This window comes from Nasonia vitripennis, chromosome 1 (assembly GCF_009193385.2).
Source record: "Nasonia vitripennis strain AsymCx chromosome 1, Nvit_psr_1.1, whole genome shotgun sequence".
NCBI classification, from domain to species: Eukaryota; Metazoa; Arthropoda; class Insecta; order Hymenoptera; family Pteromalidae; genus Nasonia; species Nasonia vitripennis.
In genome coordinates, this window is record NC_045757.1 from 10,987,488 (window position 1) to 11,006,372 (window position 18,885).

The 18,885-nt window shown below is 37.9% G+C and overlaps 2 protein-coding genes and 1 long non-coding RNA gene across 7 annotated transcripts; 1 reads left to right on the top strand and 2 right to left on the bottom strand.

Annotated features, from left to right (window-relative positions):
* Nucleotides 1-969: 969 nt before the first annotated feature.
* On the bottom strand, nt 970-11,395 carry LOC100117167 (USP6 N-terminal-like protein). 4 transcript variants are annotated; one of them, XM_031929772.2, is made up of 9 exons: nt 10,606-11,395; nt 9,181-9,469; nt 8,866-9,109; nt 8,473-8,796; nt 8,218-8,405; nt 7,976-8,136; nt 7,584-7,904; nt 7,045-7,213; nt 2,236-4,216 (listed from the first exon to the last, which is right to left on the bottom strand). In XM_031929772.2, exons 3-9 carry the CDS (start codon nt 9,018-9,020, stop codon nt 3,750-3,752), a joined length of 1,785 nt encoding a protein of 594 aa, XP_031785632.1. In that variant the 5' UTR covers nt 9,021-9,109; nt 9,181-9,469; nt 10,606-11,395; the 3' UTR covers nt 2,236-3,749. The 4 variants fall into 4 exon arrangements, with proteins under 4 accessions (XP_031785625.1, XP_031785632.1, XP_031785634.1 ...); XM_031929765.2 differs by lacking the exon at nt 9,181-9,469 and having other exon boundaries at nt 970-4,216; XM_031929774.2 differs by lacking the exon at nt 10,606-11,395 and having other exon boundaries at nt 9,188-9,447.
* Nucleotides 11,396-11,945: 550 nt separating this feature from the next.
* Nucleotides 11,946-17,911, top strand: LOC100678057 (CREB-binding protein). Of its 2 annotated transcripts, none has more exons than XM_031929757.2 (9): nt 11,946-12,334; nt 13,413-13,591; nt 14,340-14,458; nt 14,574-14,839; nt 14,926-15,085; nt 15,641-15,710; nt 15,791-16,019; nt 16,098-16,287; nt 16,373-17,902. In XM_031929757.2, the coding sequence occupies exons 1-9, from the start codon at nt 12,047-12,049 to the stop codon at nt 16,654-16,656; spliced, it is 1,785 nt and encodes a 594-aa protein (XP_031785617.1). In that variant the 5' UTR covers nt 11,946-12,046; the 3' UTR covers nt 16,657-17,902. The 2 variants fall into 2 exon arrangements, with proteins under 2 accessions (XP_031785617.1, XP_031785615.1); XM_031929755.2 differs by having other exon boundaries at nt 11,998-12,334; nt 14,926-15,331; nt 16,373-17,911.
* On the bottom strand, nt 12,624-13,585 carry LOC116417284. Its single transcript, XR_004227574.2, has 2 exons — nt 13,059-13,585; nt 12,624-12,982 (listed from the first exon to the last, which is right to left on the bottom strand). It is a non-coding gene; the product is annotated as an uncharacterized LOC116417284 (long non-coding RNA).
* Nucleotides 17,912-18,885: the final 974 nt, after the last annotated feature.

Genomic DNA, 18,885 nt, shown 5'->3' on the forward strand with positions numbered 1-18,885 from the left:
TCTACTTGTATAGGACGAACGTGTGCTTTAAGCTTTGTCAGGATAAATTTGTCGCATCTTCTTCCTATGTCTACTTCTTGGTTACTTTTTTCAATTTCACAGGAAATCGACGTTTTTTCTCGACAAAGCTCTATGCAATCATTGAAATATCAACAAATAGTTTAGGCGTTCGCATTTTACATGTACAAACATCGCCGTCGTCCCGTTTTGGCGCAGTAATCGTGTGATGAAAAGTCGAGAGAACATCTTTATTGTTTTAATTAATCTTACTTCGCAAATCGACTGTTCTAAATCTAATCTTTCACTTGAACACGTACTTTTTTGTTATCTCTTTAATAATAGCTTATGTACTATTTTACATGCTATATAATAAGTCGATGACACAGCGAATTTTACGGAGACCGAGTATTTATAGTTATCGGAAGGAGGAAAAAACATTGTATCCTTTTTTTGACTCCCTAACGATTTTTGGATTAAATATTTATTTCGCAGAAGGGTTATCATTCTTCTGTTCCGAATAAAGTTTCGCTCCATGACAGTTTTAGAGAGCATCAATGTGTACTATTCAACTCTTGTTCCGTTCTCACTTTATTTATAATAAATGTATATTAACCCCTAAAATGCAAGTTAGGCAACACTCGTGTATGTATATATAATAGAACGTAGCGCGAAAGGCAAAACTGCTTAGGCCCCGTATATGTATAGAAGAAAAAGCTTGTGACTGTGTGTGGCGATGAGGAAAACAATGTATTCCGCGAGTTAAATTCTCTTTTTTTCGTTTGCTAAACAGACATGGGCATTTCATACGACGTCACATTTATGGACTTTGCCGACATTCAATGTACAGATGTATGTACATGTTGGAGAGTCTACGCATTTTATGCCGTTAAGAGTGCTCCACACCTCAATCGACGCGCCACTCCGAACTATCAGATCGGAAGTGATTTTGGTCAAATTTGCTTGACAAAATACGGGTTTATAATATGATTGAGATAAACCAAAAAGTTTGGAAACAAAAGTTTAAGCCGTTGTTCACGTGGGGAAACTCTCCTTATAGTGTTCATCAATTTACAAGTTTGTTAAAAAATAGAAAGAAAATGAGACCTCAATTGTCGTCTGTTCGGCATAAAATAAGCTGTTTGTGAGTTACTCAGAGAAAACGATTTATTAGGACTAGTTATGTAAAAATTCAAGCTAAAACGAAGTTTCCCCAAGGGTAGTATGAAATAATGAATCGATTAAAACTCAATTCCGATTAGTATAATTATTCTAAAAACTACAATCTGTCAAGCAAAATCAGAAAGAATTTTTTCGGCTTTTAATTTTAGTATACGCCAGTAGAGCGCGCTTATTTTCACTCAGCGTTAGGGGAAGGGGACCCTTGTCCTATAGTTATCCGGCTTAATGTAACTCATTTTTCAATATTTTGCATATTTTGTCCACAAAGCGCTGCACTCGATTCTGACTTCCGAAATAATCGTGGAGCACTCTTAAATCAATCAATATATTATATACATCAGTATTCGATGATAATAGTAATAATAATAATGGTAATAAAAATAATAGTAAAATACTGAACACATGCCTTACACATTAAATACAATAATATACATATATAAATGTGTAGAAAAAATATCATGAGATATGCCCTCATTTCATTAAGTTATAATATTTTCAAACGAAACGTCTTGTTCTCGATTGTCATAAATAAATAACTATACTTTTTATATATCAATATCGTATATCCTAGAGGAAAAAATAGTTTATCGTGGGCTTTCAAAATTTTTAAATAACTTTGATTAATATTAATCCGATCACCTTTTTTGACAGCGCAAAAAATACTTATTTGCCAAAAATGTTAGTAAAAATTAATCATATTAATGGAATACAATTACAGTTTTAACCGATTTCACGAATACAAGTGATGTATTTACGCGATACATGTGAGAATTTACTTATATTAAGACATCACTAAAATAATCCTTCAATCACTTGCATACAAAAATTAGCTTTTGTCGTTTAAATACAAAAATTAGTTTATCGAACTACTGTAATCTAGTCGATATATTTATCCATTGCTGACTACATTGCTACTACGATAAGAGCTGCATCGAGAGAAGAAAAGTAACGTAAATGCGAATTGAGATTATAGAATCACCCTTAGTTGTCAAATCCCATGTTACATTATATTTTCTCTGTGCGTATTTAAGCTCTGCCCATGTCTGTCGTTAAGTTAGCATTCTGTTTTTTATTATTTTTTAAATCAAATCTCTTACGCACACAAAGTAACGTGCTATTTATAATATCTCTGCGATTTTGAATTTTTCGTCATTCGACATAGACGTTTTTCCTCTGATTAGGAATTTACAAATTTTCAATTCCCGAGTACATCTTTAATTTGGAATTAACGATCTTTTACGTGCATCTGCTTTTCGTTATTTTTTTTTTACTTTTCAATACAAAAATAACTATCGCATTTCTAATCTAATAAAATTGCGCGAACGTTCTCTCTCGACATATCTGGACTAAGAATTGTCTTCTTGTACCTTTCTGATCGTATTTTCACGGAAATTTTTCTATACCATTCAAAAGTTTGTATACACTGGACAGACTATATAAGTAGTCATACAAGCTTCGGACGGTCAAGAATAATTTCAGTTCCGGTGAAATAGGATTCTAGGAAGTACAAAATTTGGTGTTTCTTAGTGCAGCTCAAAATTCAACGTCTGTACAATCGCCTTGCTCTCGTTACTTATACACATCTTAGAATGCTAAATTTTGAAATCATTTTGAATGATCGAGTTAACTATACATACATATTTCAATAAAAAAATGTCAATCGGAATTTCCTCAATTCTTATCAGAATCATGAATATTCACATTGTCAGACTAAATTCTAAACAACTAATTCACAAAAACAAAAATACGAGTTCACACAAATCTCTACTACGTGGTACATGAATTGCAAATAATCTTTACAGAAAACAATATAGTATATAAAGAGTACACAGAAAAATTCCTGCCTGACACATTTATTTTCGTAACCTATTTTAATAACCACTGCCATTCCAGCAAATCAGCCGTCCGTACCCACGATCTTTTTTTAAAGCTAAAACAAATTTATTTCGGCGAGGGGTCGTTTTTCTCGCCCGGATTGGCCACCCCCACCGCTTTGTTATTATTATTGCGTGTATCACAGATTTCGGGATGAGCATAAATCTGTCAGAATAGTGTAAGCCATTCAAATAAATTAGCAAGAATAAATGTATCGACGCATAACAGGTGTTCCGCTGAAGCTATATGGAGCAGCGTTTTATTTTTCGAGCGAAAATACCTATACTGATCTTGGTGTCGAATTACCTATTATTCATTGCTCGTCTAAAAGCTGCGACACTGTTCACAACCCAATCAAATTGATCGTTTAGTGTTATAAGTGCAGAAACGAGTGGAAGACTCTGATGACTTGTACGCCACGAACTTTAACGTGCAATGAAAAAAGGTTAGACTGTATAAGTAATAGCTCTTGAACGAAACACGTTACAAAAAATACTACGCTTCGCGGGGTTTCAGGATTGCGCGGATTCGAGACGTCTAATGAACCTATTTTTTCTTTTGAGTATTAATTCAGGCATTGACTTTTTCTCGTTCTAATATACATTAATTAATTTGAAAGTATACTTATCAATCAGTTCTCTTTAACCCGCACAACCCTCTCTATCTGAAGAGCCTCATCAGCCCATCATCCCCTCCTACTTGATATCAAGCTCGATCTCGGGACTGTCCAGTGTAAATGGCTTGAGGGTCTCGACGATGGGCGTCTGGTCAGGGTCCTGCACCTTGATCCTTATCTTGTTGGTTTCCAGCGACCTCGGCAACGTCCTTGGCAGATCGTCTTTGTAGGTTCCCGTCGGCGTCAGGCTCAGTCCACCTCCGCTGGCGTTTGGAAGCCCATAGGGCACGTAGATCCGGACGACGTCTGGGGATGGCTGGTGAGACGAGGGTCGAGGCGTGGGCAGACCACCGCTGCCGGACGAGCCGACACTGACGTTGGACTGGGTATCCAGGCTGTTGTCGAGGGCTTGGCTGCGAGTCGCCGAACTGAAGACCGATAGGTCGGCCGTTGAGGTGACCGAGGTGTCGGCCAAAGAGCGACGAGAACCATGCGGCGAGGCACAGCAGCCATCCGCGAGGCTCGGGTCGAAGGAGAACTTGCTTCCTGCGCAGTTAACATAGCATCGACATGGTTTTTGTACTGGTCTTTTATTTTTACTTTGCTTCATCTTGTTACGTGCGTGAAAAATGAGTTTGAAGCTGTCGTAATAATTTTCGACGCTAATATATTAGTGTTTATTGTTTGTAGATTTATTCTGATTGCTATAATAACTATTATGTATAATAATCATTAATATAGCGATAAAACTTATTACTATCGCTTCAAACTGCATTCGTCCATTTTAAATTTAAATATAATTTAATAATTGCAGTGATGAGATTAGAAGTCTGTATAAGTGTACTTATGAACTGAATGTTATTGTTATTTATTGTTTCTTTTTGCTCGTTAAATAGTCTGTAGCACCGATATAAATGAAAATGTATAAATTGTCTTTCGCTGTAACATGAATAAATTAAAAAAGTGTTTGTTCTAGAAAACCTTTGTGAACAGAGGCTGAGATTGCTACGACGTGTGCGCTCGTAGTTCAAAAGATCATAAAAACTAATAATATTTTTGCAACATTGCGAGTGTAGTTAACAGTTAGTCACGAATTTAATGTGTGAGACAAATTACAGTGAGTAACTTTTTCTTTAGCATATAAAATATGATGACTTAGATTTTAATACAAATTAGTATACACATATCTGATGTTATAATAAGCATTCAACAAAAATTGCATGATTAAAAAAAGTTATAAACTTGAATTGTTTCTTAGACGTCAGACGAGTCTTTAAGGCATTCTATACATTTATAAACAAATTATAATAATAAATCAAAATAAGTATAATAATAATTATCTGCTTTCGTTATCACGTGAAACGTGATAATCGACTGCTGAAAATAAAAACAGTTCAACAAAATGGATATATAAAAAGCGTTGCTACTGACAAACTCTCTAGCTGTGAACGCTACATGTTCCTACGTTTTCTAAAATCAGTATGTATTTCTAGCGCAGGGTATAGGTGATCGAGTTGGTCCTGTAAACGGTAATTACGTCTATGATAATATTACTTGATGATAATACTACATTTAAATTATTCAGTAAAGAACAAACAATAAATAACTTTATGTTTTAATACAAAAATTGTAGGATTTAATATCAGGAATGCATTACATTCATAAGTACTATCAATTTTAATTATTAGATTATTGTTAATTATAAACTAACATCAAGAGGTTTAAAATAGCAGACGTTAATGTTTTTAATATTAGAAATAAATTAGATATTATACCAAGCCTGCTTGGCTTTAAGTAATGTTTTTTATCACACACGTCCATGCATATGAAGAAGGGAAGCAAGTTCAATCCTTTTTAGAAGGAATATAAGGAGTCGAGCAAATACAGCAAATGTTAGTAACAGATCTTATACAAATATTAAGGGTCCATAACACTTAATATGTATTCACGTTTTTTTTTATTTTATAATCGTAAATTAATTTATAACATTCAAAGTTCACCAATGGATGTGAAAAATGCAAGCAAATGTATGCATCTAATGAACGAAAAAGCTTATTTCCAAAAATGGCAAATTGCTTCCTGTATACATCAAGATTGTATGTTAAATTTTCATGCAGTAATGTGTTAAGCCGAAAACTCGGTCCTTTCACAGCCCCCTTAATATTCATAAATGTCAAGTTTAATCATAATTTCATATTGAAGAAACTACCAAATACTTAATCTGTCCTAAATATAGTTTATTACTTTACCCATAATATAATATTAAGATATAAAAATATACAAATCAATTTCACAAAACACACATACTACATCAACATTCTTCTCTAGATGAATTGAAATAAAGATTAAAGTATAAATAAAAAAAATGAACATTCTTTCTTCTTGTGTGCTCACAGTTGCTCATCTTTACTTTAAGATAGCTACGCGATGATTTGTTCTAAGCACTAACCGTTTTTAGAAAATTCACCGTTTTCCTTTCTACGTATGATATATAGCAAAAAAGAAGACGTAGGAATTCTTGTCCCGTGTCTCATATACACGCAAAAGGCACTAAATATCATTCGTATGTCAAAATAAACGTTCTTCTTCCCTTCGTTATTTGTAAATTGGCTGAGTATTTGTTACGCTTCGAGACACGTACTTACATCTTCTTGTACAAATGTATTTCGTTTAATGTTACAAAAGGACAATCTCATACGTATTGTAAATATTATGTATGCGTACCGGCTGAAATTGAATTACGTACGAGTATTTTCTCCAGCACAAGTAAAGTTTGATTGCACATCAAATTTAATGTGGTCTTGTTTTACCAATAATCATATTACCCGATCGTACAGGACCACATACCCCATACTCATTGACTTGTACATAATAATAATATAATAATAATAATTTAACAAAAAATGGTTGATTTCAGACTGATTGAATAACCCGCGCGTATGTATATCATTATGCAGTCAAACATGCTGAAAATTTATACCCAACCATATAACATGACCATACGCAAATTCTTTCTCTAATAATCTTATCAACTCGTATGCGTTTAAGAAACAAGTCTAATATTGAGAAACTTAGAAAAAATCGATAGACAAGAAAGATGAGTCTTGAGATTCTTCAGAGCCGAGTGTTATAGATAAGTATGACGTTTATGTTTGAGTCAATGCGACTACTATCACATACTATGTCCTTGCCGTTCGTGTTATCAACATTATTAGTAATAGTAGTAGTAGTAGTACTAGTAGTAGTAGTAGTAGTAGTAGTAGCGGTAGTAGTATTGGTAGTAGCAGTAATGGTGGTAGTAGTAGTTGTACTAATGTCAGTGGTATGTGTTTCGCAATCGCGGTCATTGGCGAGTACTGCAGAGGGAGACTCACCGCCGAGGCTGTTATTGCCGACACAATTGTTGCCCATCGCGGCGAGCTCCGTGGGCGTAGCGCTGTTCTCGCGGTTCTCCTCTTCGATCACCACGGTCTGGCGTCGCTGTACCACAGATTCACGCATCAATTGCTGGGCTTCGCTGAATTCGTCTGCCCTTCTGCCCACCTGTGAGATACAAGGAATATAAGAAAATAACATAATTTTAGGAATCTAGTATTGATAGGCTGCTAATAATTTGTGAGTTGATGTAGAACAGAAGCGAATATTCCAAATGGACTGTTATCGAGTATACGCAATAAAGATAACACGTATTCCTATGATAACTTAGCAATTAGTCACATTACACTTCCAATGTTGTTTTGATTAGTAGCTAACGCGCTCTATCTCTATAAACACCGTAAATTTCAAAAATGAATCACTCGCAATTATCTTTCAGCATGAATAATTATTTCCAGTCGTTTTCATTCATTTTATCAAAACTAATCAATATTTAGAACATGTAGAACAATCGGAGAAATCAAAAAAGCAAGGGCACCTTGCTCGTAAACGTAGGCTCTTTGAACGTGCCAAAGGGCTGGCGAGGTAACTCGTGGGGCTGTGGTGGTCCTGGGTAATCGAGCTTTGCGCGTTTGAGCTCATCCATACTGCGCTCGACAGTATTGATGACCGTATCATCGTCGTAGCCAAAGTCCTTCTCAAGCTTTATCTGCAGATAGTTGCAGAACTCGTCGAGGCTCTCCATTGTCATCAATTGGCGTTTGTGCATCTTCATAACCGTGTACGCTATCGCAGGCAGTACCCGGTCTCCATCCAACAGGAATATGTCCCATATGCGAAGACCAAGACTAACTGGTGTCTGCGAAACAAGTCGAGCAATTTTTATTTAATTACACTCTAGAATTTCATAAAATGGTTGCAAACACTTACTCTTTCTTGAAATACGACGAAAAACCACTTTAATGCATAAAGTATGGAGTCACAGCCGCACTTATCCAGTTTTCGCTTCAGTTTTGGAAGGAACTTACCCATTATTTTGTCATGGTGCTCTATATAGCGATTTAACTTTGGAAAACCATCTACATAAAATCCTACAATAAAAAAAAATGTATGAATAAGGTATACTTTCTTGTAGTTGTTACAATTTTATGAAATTTTTGCAGGAGCCATACCATGCATACTGTACTTCTTATCTGTGAGTAGCACAGACAATCCCCAAAATGCTTCTTCCTCATCCATATATAACAAGAGTAATCCAGCCAGCACAGACATGCCTTGGCAATATCCAACTTCCATATTATACATACTATAGGCTGCCAAGACATAGAACATGGATCTTTGTTTAAGACTATACCTCTCCCTGGAAAAAACACAGTGATTAAATATGCTAATTTTTTAATTCATATAGTTTTGTCTAATATGTTTACCTATAATTAATGTGATCTCTGTATTGTCTAGCAACATCAGCATCGATTTGTCTAATTTCAGTAGACCATTGACGGGCAAGAGCTAACATTTCTTCATATTTACCAGCTTGTTCACTTTTTAACTTTGTAATACCTAAGAGAAGAACCCAAACTTGACCACGAAACCTATCCGGTATACCCTTATAAATTCTACGCCTTAATTTTTCCTTAGTAGCTGGGGATTCCCATTGCTTTGTCATCTTTTCCCACTTCTTTACCCTCTCCATTTCAACATGGTGGGATTTGATTTCATTCTGGTCCATTTTCTGTGGTAACCGTTTATCACTGCAATAAATTAAATTGTTAATATCATAGAATATATGATGCAGTTATTTTATTTAAAAAAAGCCTTACTGTATGAATCCATATCTGTCTGTGGTATGGTACACCTCGTAGGCAGGATCCTCCCAAGGATCAATCTCAGCTCCATTTTCCCTACCACGGTCATAGCAGCTGAATATTCTATCCCGTTCTGCAGCAGACCGCTTTAATAATTCTTCCTCGTTCATTCCACGCTAGAGTTGGTAGTAGCTAGACTTGTATGCATGCCGTTTCGTTAGTAATAACCTTGCCAATGATTCTGATTCAGCAGCACCATCTAAATAAAATTAATTCATCATCAATTAAGTGAATTCAATCAATAAATTATAAAATAACAAAATTGCTTTCTTTTTACCACAGGTGCAAACATACGCCCACATTCGCACACACACACAGGCAAAAGTCGTTTATTTGAACAATATGTGTATTTTATATACAATTAGTTAGCCAATATAACAATATTATTGAGATTGACTCTTGTGAAAAAGAATCAAAATTTAATCATGTTATTGGTAAATTTATAAAATGCTAATTTTGAAGTATGCGTTGCTTTAGAAATGATGGCTTTCAGTTAGAATTTAATATTTTAATATTCAATGAATTTTCTTCTTCCATACTGGAAATTCTTGCTCCATGACTAAAATATACAAATATTAGAAACTCAGTCTTTTTACAAGTCATTAAAAAATTGTAGCGATTATAATTGTTGCTTTACTTTTTTTTTTACATAAAATTTAACATTAGATGACAGCTTGAAAACTGTAGCTAGTGTATGGAATTGAATCCAATTGCACTTAAGTTTCATTCACATGCACACTGTACACAATCTTTTGGAGTATACTTAATGAAACCAAATTGATATTGAGTTATAATTAATCAATAACGTTCATCACGTTGCCTTGCGTTTCTTACATTTAAGTATTTTCATTACCTTTAATCAACATCTTTTTCAAACATCTAATGACTCACTCTTTATGAGACAAATATTGTCTTTCAATCATACTTTTGACTTAATCTGATACTAAGAGAAAATGTATGCTCATGTAAATATGAGGCACCATATGCAAACAAAAAATTTCTCATTGCTTAGTCAATTCATTCTGTCACTAAATAGAATAATAGAATTTGACCCTTTGTGCAAAGACCACTTGAATTCCACTCACAAGATTCACAAGACTAGAAGTAGCCTCCTCCCCCTCTCTGTCACATAAACACTCGACTAATATTAACCTGCTCCCACACTGCTGACATACGTGTGTACTTGTATGTGAAAAGTGCAGAATCAGCGTAACCCGAGAGCAGCCAGGGGCATCTGTTCTGCCTTCAATCATCCATCCTGTCCTCTCCCAAACACGGGGCTTCACACACTCACAAAAAACTCCAAGGAAATCACCTCCTTCCACAGCATATGTGCAGTCAGAAAAAAGGAAACAAGATAGCAGGAAGTCTAGCACGCGATACCCAAACTTCACACACAGATCAGACTGAAAGTGAGAATTAGAATTAAACAAGGGCTATTGTTAATGTCAAACTCTCTTTCTCAGTTCAGGCAAGAGTATAGGTATACAGTAAAGGTGTCCCAAGGAGGCCAAAGACACTGCTAATTAACATTCCTCGAGCCGTCTGGAATTCCCGGAAGCGGAGGCTCTTTAAATCTCCGAACTCCCGTTCCATTCCACTTTTGGGGGCTACCCATGGATACTCAAGCGCTATCCTATATGAGCCTACGGGATTTAGACACTGCTCTGGAATATCAAACGCTTGTATACTTACAACTGTTGACAGTCGAGGTCCGCACGTCGTCATGCCGCTGCCCCGTCTGCGTCCGTATAGCTTATCTCCTCCTTGACATAACTGTGCAGAGAGACCGTATCTCAATATGACCAGGCAAGAATGTGCGGCGGAGGAATAAGTGGTAAAAGGACGAGAGACTAAGTCGTTGCACAGCTGGGCGCCGCCTCGTCGTCGATCACCATTGATTGAATTCTATATTCCGTCCCACTGGAGATAGATATATCACTCTGGCTATTCTATTACTTATAGGAATACACGCACATCCCGAGGAGAGGTACTAGATATACTGAACGAGCACTGTAAACTGTATATATGTACTGGAGAGTTTAGTCCCGAGACGACGTCGTCGCGCTACATTATACGTGTGCTTGCAAATTCGTACACGGACACGGTGTCTGTTTCGCTCTCTCCGTGTTTGTGTGCGTGACGTTGGGAGAGACTCTGACGAGTGTGTGTGAGAGAGAGAGAGAGAGAGAGAGAGAGAGAGAGAGAGAGGGAAGACCAGTCCCAGAGAACGGGACGATCGTGGCGACGGCGACAAGGGGGGATAATATGAGATATACCGATAAGAATATGATTGTATAGGTTGTACTAGCGAGAGATGCGCCGCTACGACTGAGCGGCCACGTTTTAGATTACGGTGTTTTCGCGAAATCCTCTCCTCCTCGCCGAGCTCTGATGCTGCTAGGTATAGTGACTCCACGCTGATGCAGCGCACCGCGCAGGGTCGAGAAAAGAGGAGAGATGATGTGGACGGAACTGCGAGTGAGTGAGAGAGATTTCTATATAGGTTAGGATTTTGAGATGCGGCTGTGTTCAGAATGGCGCGAAGATTCAAATAGTCGAAGCGGTGGTTTACGATATCTACGTATATCAGTACTTTGAACACTTTTTAGTTTGCGTTTTATTTAAGAAACAAAATAGCTAAGAAAATTATACCTTTGTTGCTTACAAGAAGTAATCTTAGCAGATTTAAACAATCAACAAATGTAAAATCGACTCACTCGTTACGTCATTCGTGAATGAAAAATCCTTCGATTTTACATTGAAATTTTCATTGAAATTTTCAAAATCATTCGCTCTCTCGAAAATGAAATGATCAATCCTTTCACCCTCCGACATTCGAGTCTCAAAAGCCCCTAGACTCCCGCGCTATCTCCAATCTTGCGACAAGACAACATTAGCCCCGAGACACAAAAGCTTGGCGAGTATTGATCAGTCGCGATCCCCCCACCCCTCAGCAGTAGTATATACAACTGAACATATACTATTCTGTCACCGCAGTGCGCATGCGCACTGGCAGAGTAGTTTCAAGTTTCGCTACCCCATCGCGACACCCCGTGCGAGAGACAGCTCGGCCCATCAGGACACACACATAACCCTCCCGTGAGAGCGAGAGATATAGCGAGTCAGAGTCGCCATGCGGCAGCGACTCCTGGTGATCTTCCTCCTCGTCAGCTGTTGTTGTTGTTGTTGTTGTTGTTACTCGCAAGATGTCAACGGTCAGCCGGAGAAGCAGGAGACGGTCATGGGCCTGCAGACCTGCATCGACGGCTTCGTCGTCCACCGAGACAAGATCATCCGGACGCAGGACTCGAGAGACATGGGCGCCAAGTATCTCACGGAGTTCGACGTCGAGTCGAGGATCGAGTGCATGAAGTGGTGCTGCGAGACCGAGCACTGCGACGTTTTTATCTTCGAGGAAAAGGTGAGCGGGTGGTTTTGTGTATATAGATATGTATAGGCATATTATGTAGTGGGTGTGTGAGGTTGTTTTTGTTTTTTGTTTTCGTTTATTTTGATCGATATGGGCTTTTTTATCGACGATGGTGTAGGTTGTTATTACATGATTTCGTTGGTGTTGTTGTTTTCGCGCAGAGTTAGCGAAGTAGCTCGCAAGTCGTAGGGGAGTCGCAAGATTACGGCGGAGATTTAAGAGTGCTCCACACTTATGCTAGAAGTTCGAATTTTTAGCAGCGCCCCCACGTTACGTCTGAATAACCATTAATAATTTAAACAAACTTAAAGGTTGAAAAGTGGGTATTAGTGAGTTTCAGCAAGTGTAGTGTGTATCAAGGAATATTACAAAATTAAGTTTATTAGGTAAAAGTTTAAATTCACATTTTATTCCGTTAATTTTTTTTTCAAACATTCATTAATACTTATTTCACGTGCTGAAACTCGATTTATGATGATAAAGTTAGTCAATTCATTATAATAAACAAAAAACGTTTTCTTCGCTAGGTGGCGGGTCACTCAAGGTGTGGAGCACTCTTAATCCAAGTAGTATAGTTAGAAAAGTGTGTCAACTTCGTAGAGGGTCCGCATTATATCATATACAGTGCGAGTTGCGGTTCTGTGGGTTGGATGTTTTGTAAACGTATTAGATATATCTTTATTACAACTAATGATTCCAATTACAGATTACTTACATTTATTCGAAATAAACTAAACGTTTGCCTGACACGCGCATTTTTGTACTACTTAGGACCCATTGTCGGTGGGGTTGGAGTCTTTAACTGTACAGTTGTAACTCGGCATTGCCTACTTTTATAATTGAGCGATTGTCATGATAATAATTAATTAAACTTCTGTTGATTATTGCTAATAAAGATAAACAAATATGATTTTTTGATGCAAAAGCTAGCTGACACGAGCCAGTAGAAACGATGATCAGTGACCCTTATATATTACACAAAATCAATCGCGTTTAGTCGACATATTTTACAAATATCCACGAATAAATTTGTATGACACATGAATAACGAGTATATTTCCAATTTTAGAAACCAGGAAGCTGCTACCTGTTCCACTGCGGGCCGCCTCATGACTTTAAGTGCAAGTTTACGAGTCACGCGAACTACAGCAGCGCTGTACTAACTGTCAATTACAACTTGCAAAATGCCGCCGCCCTCGAGGAGCAGATGCGCCATAATCAACAGGAACACGAGCTTAAGTCACTCAGGTAAGCGTTACCGATATATCGACGAGCCCGTCGCATAACCGAATTAAAGCGCACTCCTTAATAGGATTAATTACAGTAGAGAGAGAGAGAGAGAGAGAGAGAGAGAGAGAGAGAGAGAGAGAGAGAGAGAGAGAGAGAGAGAGAGAGAGAGAGAGAGAGAGAGAGAGAGAGAGAGAGAGAGAGAGAGAGAGAGAGAGAGAGAGAGAGAGAGAGAGAGAGAGAGAGAGAGAGAGAGAGAGAGAGAGAAGAGAGAAGAGAGAGAGAGAGAGAGAGAGAGAGAGAGAGAGAGAGAGAGAGAGAGAGAGAGAGAGAGAGAGAGAGAGAGAGAGAGAGAGAGAGAGAGAGAGAGAGAGAGAGAGAGAGAGAGAGAGAGAGAGAGAGAGAGAGAGAGAGAGAGAGAGAGAGAGAGAGAGAGAGAGGAGAGAGAGAGAGAGAGAGAGAGAGAGAGAGAGAGAGAGAGAGAGAGAGAGAGAGAGAGAGAGAGAGAGAGAGAGAGAGAGGAGAGAGAGAGAGAGAGAGAAGAGAGAGAGAGAGAGAGAGAGAGAGAGAGAGAGAGAGAGAGAGAGAGAGAGAGAAGAAGAGAGAGAGAGAGAGAGAGAGAGAGAGAGAGAGAGAGAGAGGAGAGAGAAGAGAGAGAGAGAGAGAGGAGAAGAGAGAGAGAGAGAGAGAGAGAGAGAGAGAGAGAGAGAGAGAGAGAGAGAGAGACTACGATTTCTCAGTGCGACATTTAATGATTTATGATTTTTAGAAAAATGGAGCCCTCTCCGAAGGAGTACAGGGATTACTTCACGGGTGCGTCAGTCTTGACGTCGACCACTCTAGCACCTCCACCGCCGTCCACTTCCACGACAACTGCGCCTGCCAAAAGTAGGAAATCGTAATTTGCAAAAATAAATTGTTGTGTTCTGTTACTTCAATTATAATTGGTGTCACCAGTAGAGTCAATTCGCTTACGACTTGAAACAAATTCGAAAAATTTCAGTTCCAGTATGCAGCCGCAATCAATTCGAATGTCGTTCGAGCGACGACTGCATAGCTATCTACAACGTCTGCGATGGTATTCCCCAGTGCGCCGATGGCTCGGACGAGGCAACCGAGCTCGGCTGTCCTGTAGACCGGACGACGCTTCCACCACCTCCGCCCCCACCACCCCCCGCGATCGTACCTTCGCCTAAACCATATATTCCGCTACTGCCGGAAATGATCAGGTATCAGCAGATGATGCAGCAACAGCAACAACATGGACAGGTAACACAATTATTCAATCAAATGGGTTAGAAGTATGTTTTTAAATCATTAAAATTTAAAAATAAAAAAAATAAAAATATTTCTAGTATCCAATGGATTATCTGGGTGGACGTGAGCAAGATGCTTCGAAAGGCTGGCCAATGGTCAACCCGAACCTGCATCAGCTTTCCCCGAACCAGGAGCTAAGTTACGGACGCGGCTACAATTCTCAGCAGATGCCGGGCGAATCTAACGCTGGACCATCCGGTATGGCACCTCAAGTCCCTCAGCAACATCATCAACAAGCGCAAGTTCCTCCTCCACAACCACCATCACCAAAACAACAACAACAACAATCACCACCACAACTGCCAGTTAATTATAAGCCTCCGGGTTACAATCAGTGGAACAATTACCCAGCACCGATTTACGAGCAGAATGCTAATAAGCTCAGTGATAACGCGGCCCTTAATGTGATGCATGCCCAGAATGCTCTCCCGTCTGCTTACGAACGTATGTCAGCAAATTTGTTCTTCTCTCTCTCTCTCTCTCTCTCTCTCTCTCTCTCTCTCTCTCTCTCTCTCTCTCTACTTAATCTAATGTATACTTTGTGACTACACTTGAGTATGAGTACACAATACTATAAACACTTGATTGTCGTTAGAATTAAAAGTTGCCTGTATGTAGGTTCATCATGTAGTTGGTTGTATTACCCGACCATTTCATTTACTAGTGTCTATACATACCGAATTCGTTAAAAATACACACGAAAAATTTTAATAGACTACAGATTCATACCTATTTGATTTGGTTTTTTTTCAGAGGAGCAACCGCCTAGAATTTTCAACCATAAGGGGCCAGGTATGCGTATGGAAGATATGGAAGCGGCAAAGTGAGTAGTATTATTGTCAATAGCTTATTTTATCGCATAAAATTGCAATAAAGTATACCAATTTAATGTCCTTCGTTCAGCATGGGAATGTATGGACAAGATCCAAACAGAGGGTATGCACCTTACTACCCGGCAGTGATGCACCACGTGCCGCAAAATCCGAACTCTTGGCAAGAAGCAGCTGGTTCTCCCCCTCAACAGCAGCAAGTGCAAGTGGTTATTGCTACTCCATCACCACCTCACGAGCAGCAACATCAAGAACAGCCCAAAAAGCACGCGAGTACTTCAACTTCTGCTCCACCTTGTGACGTGAGAATCTTTCTATATAATATTATTACACACATAGAGAAAATTTTAATGCAATAAACTTAATGATTCGCGATACAGTCGGAAGAGAAGCAAGACGACGATACAGCCAAGGACCAAAGCAATCACAATAAAAAGTCCGAAAACGATGAGGCTCACAAAAGGGTTCACTCGGCGACGACGAAAGCCAAAGATAGCCTCGACGGACATTCAGCAGAACATCATGAAAGTAAGCCTGCTGCTGAAAATAACAAAGCAGACAATCATAAAGGTAGCTGGTTACAAACATTAATAAAGAATTTAATTGCCATAAAGTGCCAACTCTTTAAAAATAATGTATATCGCAAAATTTTTAGCTCAGGAAGCAGAGTTGCGAACTATGGCTGACACCCACCTGCAAGAACACAAGAGCATGGCTATAACAGATCACATTCGCCGACATGGCACAAAGCTCGAGGATCTGGAGATGTACCGACCCAAGGGTGCAGTCATCTCCCTAGCTCTTGGTCTCACCGTCACCGCGGTCATGGCCGTCTTAATCGCTTGCAGACTTCGAGTGGTGAAACGTCGGGGTCGCGGCCGAGGACACGATTCGTATGCGCACGATGCAGATTACCTCGTCAACGGAATGTATCTGTAAGGATGGGATGTAGTTATCGAGATATTGACCTTCCAGAGGTGTGGGCCTAGATTAGGGCAGAAGACTATGTAGATATTCTGATTGGGCGAAGGGATCGATTAGGTTTAAATAATTTTTTTTTTTTTTCAGTGAATTACTTGTGAATCATGGAAATACTTCGTCTAACGTAATTTTACTATTGGGAAGACGATCGGTATATATATATTTTTTTTTAATTCAAACGAGAAAATTAGCCAAAATTTTGTAAGATTTTTGTAACTTGTGTACCATAAGATGAATATCTAGTGTAATGTCAGAGAAACAATTTTTCGTAAACTTGAAATTAATACTAATTAAAACTAACAGTATGGAAAGTTTAATGACCATTCAAATAAACAGTGACTGACAACACTTTTTCATTTATCATTTTCATTGAGATGAAGATGTATTTCGAAGCATGAACATGAGCTCAAAATGATAGAAAGAGTTTAATTTCAACCTTCAGTACGAAATTCAAAATTAGTTTGGTTCTCAGAATATGAATTCACACTAAATATTTCTAATTCACACGTAATTAATCATTCCAGAGGGAGAAAAGCATATTTTCATATAACTCTGTAACGCGGTGCGTGACACGACATGTATAATGTATGTTACATAACCCAATAATGCATTAGATGTATAAAAGTTTACGAGATGCTAGAGTTATTTCGCGAAAGATTGTTTAACAAATATATAATACAGGCTGGATTGCCCTTTTTCCTCTTGTATGTTTACATGTTGCTGCAGCAAGCGATATCAATTGAATTGTCGAGCTGGTTTTTCCTTTTCCCTTTTCCTCGCAGGTTTGCAAACTTTATCGAAGATGTTGTACTTCGAAAAAAATTAGCTAGCTTTTTAACTATGACGTTTCTTACCGAGTGACGTGTAATTTTAGAGATGAAAATTCAATGATTAGTACTGTTCTAAAAAAATGTTATGAGATATATTTAATAGCGGTACCGATCTATATTGGTTTGGTGTTTTTATTATTTATATATTTACTCAATGTGTACCTTCACTTGTATTATATTTATTTTATAAATGTACATTTTTGATTATTTTAAAGAGGTGCAGTTAGAAAAAGTACTTAAATTTACGTATACATTATATCAATTGAAAATAAAGCGATAAATTTTTACGAAACATCAGAGTCGTACCTATTAAAAAATATAAGGCACGTCCACGATTGTCTTTTTTCTAAATAATCGTTAATAAAGCTGTTGTTTGTAAAATATTCAAAGGATCTTGATTTACCCCTGTTAACACATTTATTTAATGCACATATGCACCCAAGACAGTTTGTTTTTAAACTTCAGTAGAGCATACGTCGTCAGACATGGGTGAATCTATTAAGCAGTATTGAGGCAATGCCAATGTTTGAGCAGAAAGTTCAATAATTTTGCAGTTTTTGATATGAACTGCACGAAAATCTCTATGAATTTTAACTTAAATTCATAAAATCTTGATAGTGAAAAATTGTAACATAAAAAATTCGTTGGAGGCCCACAAAAATGAAAGACTTGATTATTCTCAGCTAGTTCCAACAATTGTTAAAGTGGATCCATATGAATAAAAATACATTTTGATTTAAGTTCAATCGGTGAGAGGTGTCTATCTGTGCTTTTATTATTCATTTTTTTCTAACTTCTTTTTCAGAATTTTTGAACGTTTTCTGCACATATACATACAGCGATGATGTTAATAAATAACATGTATTATGCACTATATGATAGATTAAAAAAAAAGGATTCGAAAGACGAGACCATAAGGTAAGTATTACCTGCAGAAGGAAGTTCAAATCGTCGTTTGGACCAACCATCATAGATGGCGTTAAAAGGTATAATTTTATACAGCGGCGTTGTCCAAACTATGCGGGCAGTGCAGAAGGCACACGATATATATAGCATGAAAGCTCACTCCACGGCTTGCAAGTTGCTTCGATGTCTGACGGACCGAATGGAGGGTTCGGGTGCAGTAAACAGTTGCATACTGCTGACATATACAATAGACGTTATTCGCTAAGAAATTAACAATGCATCGTATTGTGCATTAAAGATTACCGTAAAAAGCTCGATGATTAATCTTCCATCGATCTAGCTGTAACTAGAATGTAAATTTTATAGGAACAGATATATAACTAAAACTGCTACTAAAACGCAATTTTTCATTGTATAATTATACTTTACTGCCAATTATATCAATGAGATT